The sequence below is a fragment of the Balearica regulorum genome, chromosome 5, assembly GCF_011004875.1.
Source record: "Balearica regulorum gibbericeps isolate bBalReg1 chromosome 5, bBalReg1.pri, whole genome shotgun sequence".
In the NCBI taxonomy this organism is placed as follows: Eukaryota; Metazoa; Chordata; class Aves; order Gruiformes; family Gruidae; genus Balearica; species Balearica regulorum.
The window spans coordinates 5,880,957-5,899,151 of record NC_046188.1 but is presented as its reverse complement, the minus strand read 5'-3'; the positions used below and the strand labels follow the sequence as shown (position 1 = coordinate 5,899,151).

At 41.6% G+C, this 18,195-nt stretch overlaps 1 protein-coding gene across 1 annotated transcript; it reads right to left on the bottom strand.

Annotated features, from left to right (window-relative positions):
• Positions 1 to 4,724: 4,724 nt before the first annotated feature.
• On the bottom strand, positions 4,725 to 18,175 carry PSMA3 (proteasome 20S subunit alpha 3). The gene is made up of 11 exons (XM_075753296.1): positions 18,030 to 18,175; positions 16,745 to 16,827; positions 15,525 to 15,648; positions 14,403 to 14,504; positions 12,945 to 13,018; positions 12,285 to 12,357; positions 11,266 to 11,331; positions 8,085 to 8,131; positions 5,629 to 5,696; positions 5,417 to 5,481; positions 4,725 to 4,908 (listed from the first exon to the last, which is right to left on the bottom strand). Exons 1-11 carry the CDS (start codon positions 18,048 to 18,050, stop codon positions 4,864 to 4,866), a joined length of 768 nt encoding a protein of 255 aa, XP_075609411.1. The 5' UTR covers positions 18,051 to 18,175; the 3' UTR covers positions 4,725 to 4,863.
• Positions 18,176 to 18,195: the final 20 nt, after the last annotated feature.

Sequence of the window (18,195 nt, the reverse complement as noted above, 5' to 3'; positions counted from 1 at the left end):
AGACTTGCAAAACAGCGTATGTAGTTATTCCAAATCCCCTTCCTTAAGGATGACCTGGACTACATAGGCAGAGAGCATCCCAAGCAGTATTGTGTCTGTGTGGACAGTCACACTTTAAGCATGTGGGGCTTTTAACCTCAGGCCAGAAAGCTGTTTTTGCTGATGAGAAGGAACTAACAAATGACCTGATGCTTGGCATACTTCAGATCTGCATGAGACAAATTCCGTTTGAAATGTTTCCTTTTTGAGAGTCAGCACCAAATAAAGATTAGTAGTATTTCTTTTGGAGATACCCTTATGGATATCTGCCGTACGGGAAATTTTACATAGGGGTTACTTATATGAGCTTCTACCAGCCTAATCTTACCATAATTTCATGAGCAGTACTAGTCAGTTGTAATGAAGGTATTATCCAAACCAGGGTTTTTTTATGACTGTGTAAAGGTAGTACAAACAATAAAATATGATTATCCTGATGCAATAGGCTAAACTTGATCTTTGAACTCTGAAGTCCAGTTGCATATTCTAAAATCTGTCCTGGTACAGTAATGGAAATGTATGTATGTAAACTAGATACTGGAGCTTTTTTTTTTTGGTCACCTGCAGCTCACCATAGCCCCCTTATTAATTCTATTGAACAAGGCTTCTGTATGTAGACTTGCTGACTACATAATTACAACAGGGAATGTGACACATCCAGTCCTATTAAATATCACAGTAGTGATTCATCAGGTGCTGAGTAAGTCAGTGGATGTATGAGGCTTAAGGGGACAGGAAGCATCTTACTGTACAGCCTACTCTTGTGTCATTGTTGGATCTATGTAACTCTAAAATACTCCTTGGTGGAGGGATGACTTTAAGCTAAGAGATGAGTTGGTCTATACAGTCTTACTTTCTGGTGTTCTTTTAAAGCCTGTGCTTTGGGTCTTAAGCAACAGCATATGCCATTAAAACCCTGAACTTAAAAGTGTTTCAGCATGGCAAGAACTACTATTACACATTCCAAGCGGGTATGTGACTTTATACTCTGTTATATATTCCCATAAATGGCCAGAGTCCGGACTAAGGTTACTTGTGGGGCCTGAAGCAAGAAGTGCTGCTTGGTATGGGCTAATTTATGCTTCTCTGGTATCTTTAGAACTGAACCTTCCCAGTGCTTTGGGCAGAAATAATCAAAATGAGACTGTTACAAATCACTTCTTTCTGAATTGGAGATGTGAGCAACTTTTACCTTGTCCATTTGTTAGTTTTGCAATGCATTTTCACATTTTGGTGTTAAACTGAAGTTATAAGGGGTAATGGGTTTAAGCTGAAGGAAGGTTGATTTAGATTAGATGTTAGAAAGAAATTCTTTACTGGTAGAGTGGTGAGGCACTGGAACAGGTTGCCCAGAGAGGTTGTGGAGGCCCCATCCCTGGAAGTGTTTAAGGCCAGGTTGGATGAGGCGCATGCTGCCTCTGCAGCCGAAGGCTGGCCCTGGGAGCCTTCGGGGTCACTGAACACAGCAGGCTGTTCAGTCTATCGTACTGGCCCTGTGTCTGTTGCAAGCAGTTCTGAATCATGTCAGCCAACTGGGTGGCCCTTGGCATGTTATGAGACTCACTGCTCTGAGTAAGCTCACTCAAAAGTAGTGAGGTTTAAGTAGGAGCACGTGCTATCCTTTGTCTCAAAGAATAGTTCTAGAGCATTGATTCTGAGCATACATACTTTTTCCAGACATGCCCCACAGCTGAAGCTACAGGAGGCTGACTGGTGGAAGCTTTCAAATCTTTGTTTTAGCTACCTGATCAGTTCTTGCTCTCTGAGCTTAAGTGCTTCCTCCTAGGTATTGTTCAAGACTGGAGGGTAAGGAAGTATTTGTAACATGGGTGGATTTTTTTTCCCTAGTCCTGTACTTAGAACCTCTGCTAAATGCAAGCTTTTTTTGTTGAGATTTAATATTCTTTTGTTCAGTAGTCCTCTCTTAAATAATCTCAGATCCAGCTAGAGCCCTTCTGGAGCTTAAATTTTACCAAGTGATTTGCCTCACACAGTGCTATATATTTAGAAAAAAACCCATGGTCTTCAACATTTGAAGTTTAATGATGTTGTGCTGTCCAGCTGCATTTTTACGTCTTTATGTGGTCTCTGTTGCAATGAGTAGCTACTTTTTGGGCTTCTTCCTCTGGTGAATTTCCACAGATTGACACAGCAACAAGTAATACTAATTCTCAGTAGCCAAATTCCTGAAAGTTGGCATTCACCCTATCAGGTGTGGACTAAATTAGTGGTATTGCACAAATGTGTCATTAAGTGTTCTTAAGTAACTAGCTTCAAATTAGTAAGTTAATTGTTAAATGCAATGTGGTTGTCTCATTGGTTATCCCAGTTGGAATTTCTCCTGCAACTAGGTTATGGCTACAAAAATAGCTGCAAAGGGGAGTTTGCAGTAGTTTTTATGCTGTAATCAGAGTCCTTCTGGACTAGAAATAGCTTCTAATGTTCCCTGTTATGGTTAAAAGGTAGCAATGCCTAATTTCAGATCAAATAGAGGCGCCTGCTAGATTTCTGTTTCTAAAGCTAAGGGAAATTTCAAAACTAAAATAGCTTATTATTTTCCTGCTTTTTTTCTTCTTTGACCCTCCTCTTGTGAATAAATGTAAAATACTTTTTTCCTTCTAATGCTTACTTTTTTTCCTCTTTTCTCATATGCAGTCAATGGAAATAATAGATTTTTTTTCCTTACTGTAGATAAAGCTCAATTCTCATAACCAGATTGAGCCTATATTCTGATAACTTAGTTATTTAATTTGGAAAAGAACCTGACAGCAACAGTCACCCTGTCATTGTTTAACTAAGTGTTGCCATGACAGGTAAGACTGCTGTGCAGCACTTTGTACTACTCTCTGCTGCAAAATGCACGTACTCTTGAATTGCTTCTCATTGGACTTTACTACACACCTTTCCACAACAAGCAAAGCCTCAGAGTGTGGTTCTTCAAAGGAGCTTTTTAGATAGTTGCCATGTTCTCTGTAAGCAGCTTGGAAATTCTGAATAAACAAGTAGGTGGCTCTGTTCATACCTGTATCTTTTCACATACTGTGGAAAATTTTCCTTCCACTTCATCTTGTAAATATACATGACTGATGCTGCTCTTCTTTCTTAACCCTGAAATGTGACTTGTATAATTATTGTTACAGTTCCTGTCCCTGAAAGGATCAGATGGATGTGTGTAACCACACGAGGATGACTAACTTCCATTTACCAATTTGCCAGCAACATTGGGCAATATGGTCTAGTGGAGGGTGTCCCTGCCTGCAGCAGGGGAGTTAGAACTAGATGATCTTTAAGGTCCCTTCCAACCCAAACCATTCTGTGATTCTATGATTTGAGGTACAGAATAAAGACAAAGTGAAGAGAATCAGGTAGTTTTGCTGTCATACCTGGTGAGTGAAAGATCAGCCCTCATCTAAAGGTTAAGAGTGCTGATGAGAGTTTCCTGAATGGCACTTGCTAATGACTCAAATAGCTGAATCAGCAGTAAACTTCAGTAGTAAATTCAGTTTGGAGAAATGCAACACAGAACTAAAGGCTGACTCAGTGTAAGAGCAATGCTATTGCCTCAGGAGGAGACACTGAGGGAGGCTGTCATGGGCATCAGTAGCGTTAGCTCAGGCACACCTAACCAATAGTTTCAACAGCCTGTGAAAGCCAGGGAGACAGAGTTCAGGTAGCTTGACTCCAGCTAAGGCTTAAGCCTGAGACAGTCACTAAGTATCAAGACAGACCCAACTCTCTATTGGCTTTCCCTTGTCACAAAAACGAAGTAAAACCTGTATCTTGGAATCCCATTAGAAAGGGGACTTGTAGAAGGCTTGGTATTTTTTTCAGAAAGAAGAAAAATATAAACCTGTAAGGGAAAGCTTTTGTTTTAAGGGCTGGTGATCATAAGTGTGTAGTACTAAAGCTGAGGAGTTTGATTCATTAGAAAAGTATGCATTTTTAGATTAAGATGACCATTAGAATTTTAACTGTATGTACAAACAAGACTTCACTTTTAACTGAGTTTTAATGTGGCAAACAGAACAGTTTTTTACCTTCTCTTTCAAGACTTTGAAGTGACTAGAACTGTCTCTTTTCCTAGGAACTGGGGAAAGAAAGCAGGAGAACTTGCTTTCAACTTCTGGGAAGGTCAACAATTGATAAAGCTGATTCAGAAGCAATTTAAGAAACTAAACCTGAATGAAGCCATTTCAAAATAATTTAGCTCTTCAAGCATTAATTCCAGTTATATTGCTTAATAGATGTCACAGCTTTAGAACTTAATACAAGCACTATTTTAAACTGAATTAGTTCTTAGTTTCTCTTACTGTTCAGATAAGCCTAGGCTTAATACTTCAGATTAAAATTCCTTTTCCTGAACTCTTGCTTGTTACATAGGCTGTTTGGAGGTTTCAGCCATGCACATCACCTTAACATGTAACCAGCTGTTTCACAGTTAGGGATGTTCTCAGCTCTTCTGCCAAAGTGCAATTTTTTAATATTAAACTCTGCAGTATAAACAAGAGACTTGTCAAATTTCTAAGCAGATTGTTTTTCTGTACATCCCCTGGCTCAATGCTGTAGTAAGAAGCAGCAACACAATCCTGATACTACCTTTCCTTCTTAATGTCTGTTCTGATATACAGCACAGTTACTTCTTGATGATGCTGGCCTATACTCTTTTGAAATAAAAGCTAACAGAGTAAAATGGAAAATTTATTAGTGCAAGTTGGTCACTCAGTTTCTTCCAACAAGTACATAATAGCATCCCATGCTTAATACATTATAAACAAACCTGTTCTAAGTTAAGAAAAGTTGAACTTGTCTTGAAGTAACAATGTGTTACATATTGTCATCGTCTGATTCATCTTCCTCTTTCAAAGATTCCTATTTAAAAAAAAGTTAATTAAAAATAGTTTAACAGTTGTTTTATAATTCAGCCTACAATCAGCAAAATGAGTTTTGCTGTAGCTGTACAATCCTCTCACTCTGTCCAAAGCCTTGTATTCAGCAGGCTAGCTCATATCTTTAGGAGGGAATACTGACCACTGTCATTACTTTTAGAACAAAAGCAAAGCTGTTCTAGGCAACATGACTTACTACCTCCTCTCCTACTCGCTTACACCACTGTGGAGGAGTTAATACATTTCCTTTTAAAGGAGAAACACACCACCTGTGCAAGCCTGCTGAACTACACTGGTTTTGAAAGTGAGAACTATCCCTCGATTACTACACTGTAAACTTCAGTATTCTCCCTTCAGAGTAACATTAGCTAACACTTAAGTGATGTGTGTTCTAACTACACATTTTCCAGTCACCTAACCTTCAGTTAGTTCCTTCTACTCTAGACTTTTGTCAAGCGAAGCACTGAGACGACACCAAAATCAGACCTTACCTTGGCATATTTTTCTGCTTCTTCCCTGATGTCTTTGGGAACAATTTCGTGTTTTCCATTGGTTACTGCCAATAAAAAGAGTACATCTTAAATACAATTCACACAAAGACCTTGACATAAGAGTGAAGTTAAAAAACAAAGTTTTACTTTAGTTATAGAAAGTTAGTTATACATTTTCTATAGCATTTGTAGAAATTACAGAAATGCATTACTTTCTCCAACCCAGCTGAGTTCCAACTCAAAGGCTTTATCCTTTACTTCATCGTGAACTATGTAGATTCTGGAAGGAACAGAGAAAGTGCAGATTAGAACAGACTGATCAATTGGCTAAATATACTTTCTTCCTTTCACAGACTTCTGTTGATGTAATCTTCTTATGGATAAGAGAAGCCCTCCCCATGCTTTCTCCCCTGCCCACACACACAAAAAAGCCATTAGAGAATTTTCCAGGCTTAATTGCTAGTATGACAATACATTAAACGATTACAGCTAAGATGCAGGTCGAGATGCTCAAGTTACCCTAATCAGAACAAACATTAAGATTCAAATACTGCTACATCATCATTGCCTGCTTCTGCAAGATACCACAGTTAGGAGTGTCCTATATTTCTCCTGTAAATCTTATTTCCGTTTACACTTAAGACTAAATCCCAACACTATAGTATCTTGTGTCTAATTAGAAGCCTGTACATAGATCTCTATGCTTATGGCAAACACGATGGTAATCAGAATTTAAACTGCAAATGGTGTTACAGCATACGCAGTACCATCCAGGCTAGTACAATCACTTAGTCTGCGGCATAAAAATATTACACTGTAGTAGCAATACCGATTTGACTGCATCACAGTATTTAGTCCTCAGTGGCAGAACATGTAAACGAACTACTACAACCCTGAGCTGAGACATACACTCAAAACAATAGTAGAACTTACAATAACCTGTGGCTTCACTTGTTGAGAAGGCTGTATTCCTTAGTTGTTTTTTCAGAAAGCATTAGTAAGTTCAAAAGCTGAAAAATACCAGCTATTTCTAGCCAACATAGAAAGCTTGGAGAAAGAGGAGGGAGGAAGGAAGGACACCTTCAGCACCACAGTAAGTACTTCCAATTAAAGCTTGATTAAACTTTTAAATTATTGTGAAGGAAATATAAAGAACAAAGTTAACATCGGTGGCCAGGGAAATATCACTATAAGCGTATGTTCTTCTGACACTCTTCGTCACTGTTAGACTGGACTTACTGATCATTGCTTGAGATGATCTATAGGCCTTTCTTACATGTTCAGCTGTTTACAAGCCTTTTGCAACAAAGAGTTCCATTACAAGCTCTTGAAGAAATCATTACTCTGGACTCTGGCTAGTATTTTAGGGTTAAAAATAATGATTGAAGTCTTTGCTATCTTGCTAAATGCTACTAAGGAGCTGAATTTGAGCTGAAAACAGAACTGTATCTAGAGCTGCTGTTAAGTTTTGAGCTGAGGCAGAATGAAAGAACAGAAATCTTTTCATTATTTGAAAATCCATGCCTTATATGTGCCATTTTAGAACTGCTTTGAGGTCCTTGCTAGGTTTTAAGAACAGAGATCCCACAAATTCTTTCCTCTAGCTGCTGCCATGACAGCCTCAGACACAAACTCTGAAATAAGCTCACATGCTGCAACACCAATGATAAATACTACTTTATAACCTTCTAACCAACAGCCATAAAATGCAGGAGACTCAGTTTCGCAGCTGCAGATTATTCAATTTGTGACAAGCACAGAACATGTCCCTAAAACATTAAAATGAAGTGTAGATAACTCCAAGTATCCTTTTAGGTGTTTGAAGAGATACTAATTCACAAAATATTTTCAAGATATTTTACTACTGGCCAATTCAGGCTCTACCTAGCAGAAAGTCGTGTCTCTTCCTGGTACCTTTTTTCCCCTCACTAGTACGTGACGTCAACTGAATGGTACCTTTTTTCCCCTGTAAGTACGCTACCCTCACGCAGAGTTTCTGTGATAGTATTAGTGACTACAGGCGATTCTGTCACTGATGTGTTCTCCTAAATTGCATCAGTAAATTAGAAATTAAACATTTCCAGTCTTTGAATGCAGTATCGAGCTTTATCATTTAAATGAAACCAGCTATACCATATATACATCTTTAAACAAGGAGTTATACTTTGCTTCTTTCCTAAGCACTTGAGTCTTTTTTTCAGGCAAATAGGAAGGCTGGGTCAAAGACCTCAGCTCCATTTCTGGACTCCTACTTGATGTCTGAAGCATCAGTTCATTGTTCAAGCTGCGTAATGAAGTGTACAGCTCTTACTTAGAATCGAGACACCAAGGACTTTCTCCCATCTGCTACCTAGTTTATATATTTTAAAACCAGTGACTATATTCAGACAGTTTAACCTTTAATCCAATGCTGCTACAAGTTGCACTTATAAAAAGTAGCAAATGAGATCAAAAGGCATATTTTTCACATCCTTTGGCATTTTTCAGTACCAAGTAGCATATCCTATCTCGCAAGAAGAGAAAAAAATATACTAGAGTCAGCCTGAGCACTCATCTAGTAGAAGTAAAACCTGGTACCCACTTTAAAAGGGACAGCTTCAGTGTGAAACCATAGCAAGCTCACCAGTACGGATTTTTGTCGAGTTGGAAAAACAGGTTGGAGACTTACATTTTCGCAACCTCTTTAACAACATCACGGCAGGTCATTTCCTTCATCTGCAGACAAAAATAAAAAATACACAGCGTAAGAGAAGATACTGTTTTCCACTTGCACAAGGCCACAACGTGAGTGGCTGTGCACATGCCTAATGAGCTTACTGTTCAGTGGTGATAAGAGTGACAAAAAGTTAAGACTAGAACCAAGTTTATTCGCTACGATGCTTCTTTCAGCCTGCTATAGGCAAGTCGTTCTTCCAGTGAAGAATTTTACAGCTGAAAGATTCTATGAAAAAACTGTTAGGTGGAAACTTCCCCAGTTGAAAGCACTCATCAGCTGGAAGGTTAGAAGCTGGACAGATAAACCTCAGCATTGTAAAAGCTTGACTTGTTCTTAGATGCTTTACGATCAACTGACATAAAGTAACCACATGTGCAATATGGGGGAGGCGCTGTATTTTTATCTATAATATTCATATTAATTCTAGGTAGTATAGTAATACTTTCAGTCTTGCCAACATTTTATGCAAGCAATTTTGACTTTTAAGTAATGCCCTAAGAGGAGAATATTGTTCCAGTGTTAAGAACCAACTGCATGCCTGAGCAAGGTGTCAGCATCTCATTTTGTATTTTCTCACTGTTCCATCACAGTCTTCTGACAGTTTCACAGTTGATCAAAACAAAGTCTTGTGCCAATTTCCATGACATCACAAACTTATGCTTTGTAGGTCAAGTCTCTTGCCAGTCAGCTCTTCTGGACTATGAAGTAGTAATATATTCTACTATATTTCCTTAATTCAGAGTAGAAACAAGATCAGCCTCATTTCCTTTCTCAAGGTTTCATTTGCACGAACCAGACACCAGCCTTTGATACTGCACTCACAAAAACACACCTGACATTACTCATTGAAACCAATAAGCCGTTACTCACAAACTACAGTCCAATACATTACACATTTTACTGACACTTTCCTTAGCATAAAATAATTTTCAAGTTCAAAAGAAGTTACTGTTTCTTCCCCCCCCATTATTTACACCGAGCTCAGAATGTAAACCATTAATTAATGTATCCTTTACCATCTCTTCCAATTGCTGAAACATTTTCAAAACCCTAGTACGGAAGCTAGTTTTGAGACACTGGTGAAGGAATTAAGACAACAACAGTCCTTTGTTCACGTTGAGTGTCACAGCACTTTCTGGGGTGAAGCGCACACCCACAGAAGCAGCGGGCCAGAGAAAAAATGCCCACACCTGGTTAGGCAAACACGCCATTGTGATGAGACAGGTACCACTGATGCAGTGTTTTCTGCTTGCACCCTCAGCTACATACAAGGGTTTCACGTACTGTGCCCCCTCCCCAATACAGGTACTGCGGAGCAGATACTGTAAGGTGGGTTTAAAGTTTGGACTACCTGCTTGCCTCTTACTTTCAGATGATCTGTAATCATCTCTTCCATAGGAACAAATCTTTGCTGACAGGCTACTGTAGGCGGTATCGCCCCACAAAAGCCTGTCTATGTCTGTGTCTTTCCCATTCCGGTTTTGACAAATTAATCTCATCAAAATTAACTCTGACCTGGAAACCTGCCCAGTCTATGGGTAACAAAAAGCATTGGCATGCAAGACTGACTTGCTTTGCATTGCTGTGACAAGATCATACGCGTTACTGAAGACATTCTGCAAACAAGCCATTAAATAAATAAATGCAGTGAGGCCATACAGCATGCCACTGTTCCCAGGTACTAAATTTTACAGGCTCTACTGTCAAGTTCAAGTAGTAAACATACCCAATAGCTGTACAAAAATCAGTCAGTAAAACAGAAGTTTTTTAATATCCCAGCACTGCACAGAAAAAATACTTTTTTGGGTAGATTAAATATTACCCAACATACCATTATCTTTCTGCCAATTTGCACACACGGAAATTGAAATTATGATTTCTCAAACACCAAGATTCCTGTAGCAAGATCAGATGATCTCATAGGCTTCCTACTTCTGATTTGGTATTCCAGCATCTGACCAGATTCAAGACGGAATGAAGCAAGTCTAGGAACATTTTAATTTTTCCCCTGTAATTTTTCAGTCATGCTGCTGTAGCACCATAAACAGACCATTCTTAAAAGCCTGACAACCACATGAAGTCTGAACCTTTCCATGAACAGCTGTGATTTCTTTCTGCAGACCGAAACCATAAGTGAGATGCAAGCAGAATATCAAATAAGAATTACATGAGACAGACCAGGAGTAGGATTTTGTCCCATGTTAATTGTCTCCAATTCCAAGGGTGTCAGATATTAAAACACAAGAAGGACAGAAGTCTTTTAGGATTCTAACATAGCTCTGAAATGGCTTAAGGCACACTTCAGTAGTCTTCTCTCCACGGACTCGTTTTACAGAGACAACTGTTTGCATGCTCATTCAGAAGGCTACAAAACAACTTCTCAGCGTGCACTCACAGAACCTCTTTTAACACTTGGCAAGTTATAGTATTGTGCAAGCAGGAAATGCTGAACAGCTCTTTTTGGTATCAATGATGGTGTGCTATATAGTTGTTCTCTTCCTAGTGTTCACAGCACTAAAGTCCTTTTCATCAGACATGTAAAGATGTTTTAAAAGGCATATTACAGTCAGCAACAAGAAGCTGACAGATCTTTTGAAAAAAAGGCAGTACCTCAACACTAGCCAGCTGGAAAACACTGTCTTACCTGGCAAGGATTTTATTTTTCTCCATTACATTTTCAGAGTCATAATGCTCCAGTGGTCATTCAGCATCCTGCCGTTCCACTCATTGTCCTTAACAAGACCAGCTTTTTTCAACTTTTTAAACAAAAGGATCATCTAAAACCTTTGGAAAAAAATAGATATACCACCCTGTACGATGCTGCCCTAAGGTTTTCATTCAGAACAAAAAATTTAGTTACACTTTTATTTTCACTCAGTTACTTTGCCAGCTGGCATGCATGGGAGTGTACATTTACACTTCCCCTTTTAAACGTGCGCTCCCTGTGGACTACCCACTGCCCAGGGACAAGACTTGAGAAATGCTATTATAGAGGCTAAAACATCTCCTAGAACCGACAAGGAAATATTCCATCTGTTTCTCCGGTATTTTAGAATTTACGCATCCAAAAGGGTAACATAATAAGCTAGGAATATTTGTCTTGGAACAGCACAACAAAACTGTAATATCATACCTGAAGTTTTTCGATCTCTGTTTTTGCAGCCTGCCTGGCTTTACCAATGGCACACCCCCAATAACCCTAAAAAAAGAAACAAAAAATTATGCAAATTTAATTAAATAAAGCCCTCTACAGTTCTTACTGCCACTTAGCATATGACAACCCCTACCCTGCTCACATAGCGAGAGACCAATATACCGTAAACCTTGGTATTGTTGTCTCTCAGGGCAAGTTCCCAAATTGTTGACTAGAACCTAATTATTACATTAAGCACTACCACTGTTACTAGGAAACAGAAGAGCTCAGTAGCTCCTGGACAGAAACATATACGCTCAATTTGTTGCAATAGCTAATTTTTTTATTGTTGTTACAGTAAATGGAAGAGCAAACTAGAATTAGAGAAGTTCTACGGGATCAAAGAAAACAAACCAAACCGCCTACCAAGAAAATACATTGAATTGTAAGCACATACAAATTAAGCACTTTTTTTCCCCTCAACAGCTACGGTATTGGATAAGTCAAAAGAAAATTTAGAAAATCAGAACAGTATGAGTGTGTATCACCCTGTGCGCAGTACACAGCTCAAGAGGCAGCACTAACAACAATTAACAAAGGTTATCTATTTTGATGTTACTTGCTGTTAGCAGCCCGCGTCAGAGTAACAGCCCTCTTCTACCTGAAGTATTTGGGAGTGGGTATCAGTACAATACTTGCCCTTTCTGGGCAGTGCATGGGACTTGTCATTGGACATAGCCAGGTGGAATGAACTCCCAAATTTCTGAGACGAGCTTAAAAACTCTTTTCTCGGAGATTGTACTTCTAAGAAATACACAACGTGTGTTTAACAAGGACGTGCAAATGAGCAAAAAACAGCTCTGTCCATCTGAAGCAGTGATTCACTAGAGATCTTTTTCCCAGGCAAAAAGAGAAAAAAAAAAAAGACAGCTCTCGTGGAATAGCACTAACTATTTTTCTAACTAGGAATTTTAAAAGGAGAACTTATGCCAGGATGGAAATATTTTTGACACACTCACGTATGAAACTCCTGATGGATCAATCATGTATAGTTGTGCACCATCATCATCATCATAGGATCCCAACATGAAACTGGAGGGGAGATGAGAAATTAGAAACATTTCTTCTACCAACCCACACAGAATTACAGAGACTACACCAACTCAGGTTTCCTACATTCTTCCTGGAGCAAAACTCCAACTGTCCTGCTACATTCTATTAAGCAATTTGTTGAAAGGTTTCGTGTTACCATGACAGCCAAGCACCAGCAAGCTGCCAGAAACATTTTACTTTAACAGCAGATCTCAGTTTATTAGGCCCTTTGTACTAGAACTGCATAGTAGCTGTAATCTACTCTTAAGCTATCAGGGCAAGCAGGATGACTGTAGAGGAAGGTTCTGCTTTTGTCATCATCACAGACATAACAGCATCACCTCTTCAACTTTAAAATTCAGGAACAAACTGGCATCTGTGTAGGAGCTTGGCATACTGTTATGTAAATCTGAATTCTTCACCTAAGGTTTTACATACCACAATAAGAAAGGGGAAGGGACTCTGTTTATGAGATGAACTGTAGGTTACTAATTTCAAGTTTACAAAGAGACCTAAGACAATGTAAATAGTTCCAGCAACTGTGAAACAAAAGATCCTTACATATAGTATATGTTTGAAAGGCTTACCTGCAACCAAAAGGTCTGACAGCACTGTATAGTGTGTAGGCATGCACATACATAGCTACTCGGTCCGCAAGATGCTAAGTGGGGGGGAAAAAACCCAAAAAACCAAAACTTTTATTTACAGAAGTAAGTAAACATCGAGTAACAAAATTTAATTGTCCATTTCATAGAATCATTTAGGTTGGAAAAGACCTTTAAGATCACTGAGTCCAACCACAAACCTTGCACTGCCAAGTCCACCACTAAACCATGTCCCTAAGCGCCACGTCTATACATCTTTTGAATACCTCCAGGCATGGTGCCTCAACCGCTTCCCTGGGCAGCCTGTTCCAGTGCTTGACAACCCTTTTGGTGAAGAAATTTTCCCCAATATCCAATCTAAACCTCCCCTGGCAAAACTTGAGGCCATTTCCTCTTGTCCTAAAGCTTGTTACTTGGGAGAAGAGACCAACACCCACCTCACCACCACCTCCTTTCAGGTAGTTTAGAGATCAATAAGCTCTCCCCTCAGCCTCCTGTTCTCAAGATTAAACAACCCCAGTTCCCTCAGTCACTCCTCATAAGACCTGTTCTCTAAACCCTTCACCAGCTTCACTGCTCTTCTTTGGACACACTCCAGCACCTCAGTGTCTTGTGGTGAGGGGCCCAAAACTGAACACAGTACTCGAGGCACAGCCTCAGCATTGCCAAGTGGAGAGGGGAGGTCACTCCCCTAGTCCTGCTGGCCACGCTCTTTCTGATACAAGTGTTGCTATTGGCCTTCTTGGCCACCTGGGCACACTGCTGGCTATTGACCAGCACCCCCAGGTCCTTTTCTGCCAGGCAGCTTTCCAATCACTCTTCCCCAAGCCTGTAGCGTGTTGCATGGGGTTGTTGTGACCCGTGTGCAGGACCCAGCACTGAGCCTTGCTGAACCTCATACAGTTGGCCTCAGCCCATCATCGATCCAGCCTCTCCAGATCCTTCTGTAGAGCCTTTCTACCCTCCAGATCAACATTTCCACCCAATTTGGTGTCATCTGAAAACTAGCTGAGTGTGCACTCGATCCCCTCATCCAGATCATTGATAAAGATATTAAATAGAACTGGCCCCAGCACTGAGCCCTGGGCAACACCACTTGTGACCAGCTGCCAAACAGATTTCACTCCATTCACCACAACTCTTTGGGCCTGGCCATCCAGCCGTTTTCCCAAAGTGTACACCTGTCCAAGCTCTGAGCAGCCGGTTTCCCCAGGAAAATGCTGTGGGAAACAGTGTCAAAGGCTTTACTGAAGGCAAGGTAGACAACATCCACAGCCTTTCCCTCATCCACTAAGCGGGTCACCTTGTCATAGAAGGAGATCAGGTTGGTCAAGCAGGACCTGCCTTTCATGAACCCATGATGACTGGGCCTGATCGCCTGGTTGTCCTGTCAAGACTAAGAAAGCCCGAAAACCTGAGTGAACAGGACCAATTTCTTACCTTCAATGGAATATCGTAGCCATAGTTAGATCTAAAATTAGAAGCTTCTTCTCTAGCTATGTCCGCCAAAGAACGAGCATCTGCCAGAAGTCCCGCCACTGCCTGAAACGAGAATTGTCATCAGCTAGAGAAACAAACCTTGCAATAACTTATTAATAAAATCAATGTTCAAACATCTAATTATGTGACTTAACTGTGATCTTTACTGAAGTCTATGTATGACTCCAAGTGAATTCAAGCAAGCTATTCATCTGCTAGCAAGCTCAAAACATGTCGGTATGATTATATATTAATACAGTACAGAATTTTTCTCTAGGAAAAGTCAATAACCAAAATTATCTTTATGTTAAATAGAGTCTTATTATTTGCCACCGCTATGCTAACTCAAACAATATTTCGTATTATAAGTGTTCATATGATATATGAAGTATTGTTTACTATAATTCTTAAAAAAAGACAACCATAGCAATAAACTACTTTTTTCCCCCTGTTTTGATGACTAATTGGATTAGAAGCAAATCCAACTCTCTGCCCGATACTGATGATGTCACCAGCAGATAGTTTCAGGCATTTCTGTCACACAGTAACAACTACTTGATATCATCCTGACATCTCTATTACAGATTAGCCAGTAATCCGTACGCCAGTCTTTACAGAATTCAGCTGACTCCCACAGTGTTGAGAAGAAAATCTTCTGGGAATTGGACTCGATGATCCTTGTCGGTCCCTTCCAACTTGAGATTTTCTATGACTCTATGATCTTGCACACAGCATGTTTTCCCCTCAACACACCTTATTTGTTAACTGCATAAAAAACGATGTCTTAAACACTTGTGCTTATCTTTACATTCATGTTTGAACAACTGGAGTGCTGAAACAACATTTTAAAAAAATTTAAAAGTCTCAAAATAAGGACATGTCTTCTATTTTAAGTTTGGACTTAACTTCTATGTGTGTGCAATCAAGAATTACAGAAAACAGTAAAAAAAAAATCCACTGGCATTTCCAACACAAAAACATTAACATTACTTTCTTAATCTACTTATTGATTGTGTGATCCATAGATTTATATTTTTGAGGGGAGTTCCTTTCAAATTATGAAAAACTAAAATAGCACCTTACCATTCCAACATGTCGATCGACATTAAAGAGACGTTTATTGGAACCCTCTTCATAAAGCTTGGACAGAACTAGTTTTTCTACTCCAAAGACAACACCATCTTTGCATCTTATCCCGATTGCTGTACTGAAAGACAAGATAAATGTAAGTTTCTCACACAGAAATGGAACTGTAGTGTAAAATACCTAACAAAGAGTTAACAAAATACAAGACACAATGACATAATTTCCCCAGAAGTAGATTTATTACAACTCCACTTTAGAACTGAAGACAGCAAGGGTGAAAAAAAAAAAACAAACAAACCCACAAAGCTTACTAAACCTACAAACATTTTTTTAAATAAAGGAGGATGAGGCTGCCAGAAGTCCCTACCCAAATAGTTCTGAGCAGATTATATGCAGTGGTGACACTGTTTGGAGCGACGGCATAGCCACTGCCACGTCACTGAGCTGAACGATACTAGTATGAAAAACAGGGACTGTTTAACCTCTCCTTTTGGAAAATTCACTGTTGATCTAGGAGATGTGAAAGCTCTTTCTCTAACCCTCAAGTGCATCATCAGGCATAAATTACCAACCATGGCATACATGAAAATACTTCACTAATCCTTATTTGGCAGCCTGTGGCTACGATCAGACACTGGTGATCCAGTCCATGATGAGCTAATCAATCATCTTGCTGCCGCTGCAGCACAGCTGGGATTTTTGCTGTACAGCATTCCTTTGTATATACTGAAGGGACGACAGATACTCACAGAGAGGCTGATGTAGGTTTAGCAGAACTTGGATGTACTCAGTTTCTTGAGGAATACACGTGAAGTTATAAATTTACGAGGCCCTGCGCATGTCAGTATTTCAGCACCTCAATTCACATCCATAAAATGGGCTTTTAGATACTGCTACAGCAGCTCTACTGCTACAGCTCAGCATCTTACACATGTTAATGAGATCTGCAATCAGATTTTGCCCCAAAGCATAAAATTTCCTTTGCATTCTCCACAGCCTATCTGTCTCTAGCAAGCAAAAGTGATTTCTAGCAAGCAAAAGTGATTATGCTACTTTTACACTTAATTTGAAGCCTCCTAAAATGAACCTAGGGACACAGTTGCTCAGAACTCATTTTAACAACATAATTTTATCTGCAATGCCATCATGCTTGTCTAGTCCAACTACACTGCTTTAAAAAAGACCACTCAACAGAGGTGCAGGTACTCATATCTTACCTACTATTCTCCACAGCTTTCATGGCATATTCAACTTGAAATACTCTGCCATCTGGAGAAAACGTGGAAGCTGACAGGTCGTACTGAAGAAGAAAACACAGTACTCAGAAAAAAACCCCACAAATACATCGCAGTATTTTCAGGAGTTTATTTAAAAATGCAAGACTGTCCCTTGCATGCCATCAACGTGTGTTAAGTAGCAGAAGCAGGCTGCCCCCTGACATAATATGCATGAACAACAGCAAACACACACTAACAACTACAAGAAGTCACTGCAGCCATGCTGGATATACCCACGCTTCAAATCCCGTCAATCCAGAGGTTGCAGAGGTCTGCAATCACTGTGCATTATGCAATACTTAAAACCTGTGGGAACTTTCTTTGTGCCTCTCAAAATTTGATCATTTTTGAAAAAAAAAACCCCAAAACCAAACGCCCAAAGAGATATTTACTAACAGGAATATGTTTGAAACGCTTAGAAGTACACTGCGCGCAGAGGCAGGCTCGATCCCTGCTGGCAGAGCAGCACTTGAGTGCGGAGCTGTGGGTCAGGACAGCGCAGGAGCCCCGCGACCTCCCGCCGAAGGACCCGGGCCCGGACCCACCGGCGCAGCCCCTCTTCGCTGCCCCACACGCCGAAGCGGTGGAAAGCGGCAGGAGGTCGCTGCTCAGAAGCCACCTTCGGAGGGGACAGGCCCCAGGCGACAGCCGGCCCGAGGCCACCAAGGCGGCTCGGCCAGCCCCCGCCAGCCCCGAAGGGCCCGTGAGAGACCTGCGCCGTACCCCGAGAGCAGAATAAAGCGGCCCCTCCGCGGCCGCCCCCGCCCCGCCGCCCGGAGCACGGGCTCGCCCCGGGGCCGCTCCAGCAGCATCGGACTCCCCCGGGGCTGCCTCACCCCCGCCTCGCCCGCGACCGAGTCAGGGCAGACCCGATCCCCCCGCCCCAGCTCCCGCCGCCCCCCGGGCCCCCGGCGGCGGCCCCGCCTCCCGCCTTTCGTTTCCTCGGCCTAACGGGCCGCAGTGACTCAGCAGCAGCCCCGGCCCCGGCCCCGCAGCGGAGAGGCGGCGGAGCTGACAGGCCGCCCGTGCCCCGCCAGCCCCCGCGGCGGCCGCGCTCCCCGAGCGGGGGGCGAGCGCAGGAACGGGGAAGGGGTGGCTGCTCGCCCCGGGCCGCCCCCTCGCCCCGCTGCGCCGCCGGCACAAAGCGGACCCCCAGGCCGGCGCTGGGCCCAGTGGGGCATCCGCGCTGCCGGCAGGGCCAAGCGGGCGGCCGGGCCGCACTCACCCCGGTGCCGATGGAGCTCATGGCGGCGGCGCGGTCAGCCACAGCCGGACGGAGCCCCCCCTCCCGCCCCGGCCTCGCTCACGCTCCCGACCGCCCAACAACACGCACTGCCATTGGCCCTCACAAGGACCAACCAGCGCCGGCCGAGAGCGGGGCGCAATCCCAA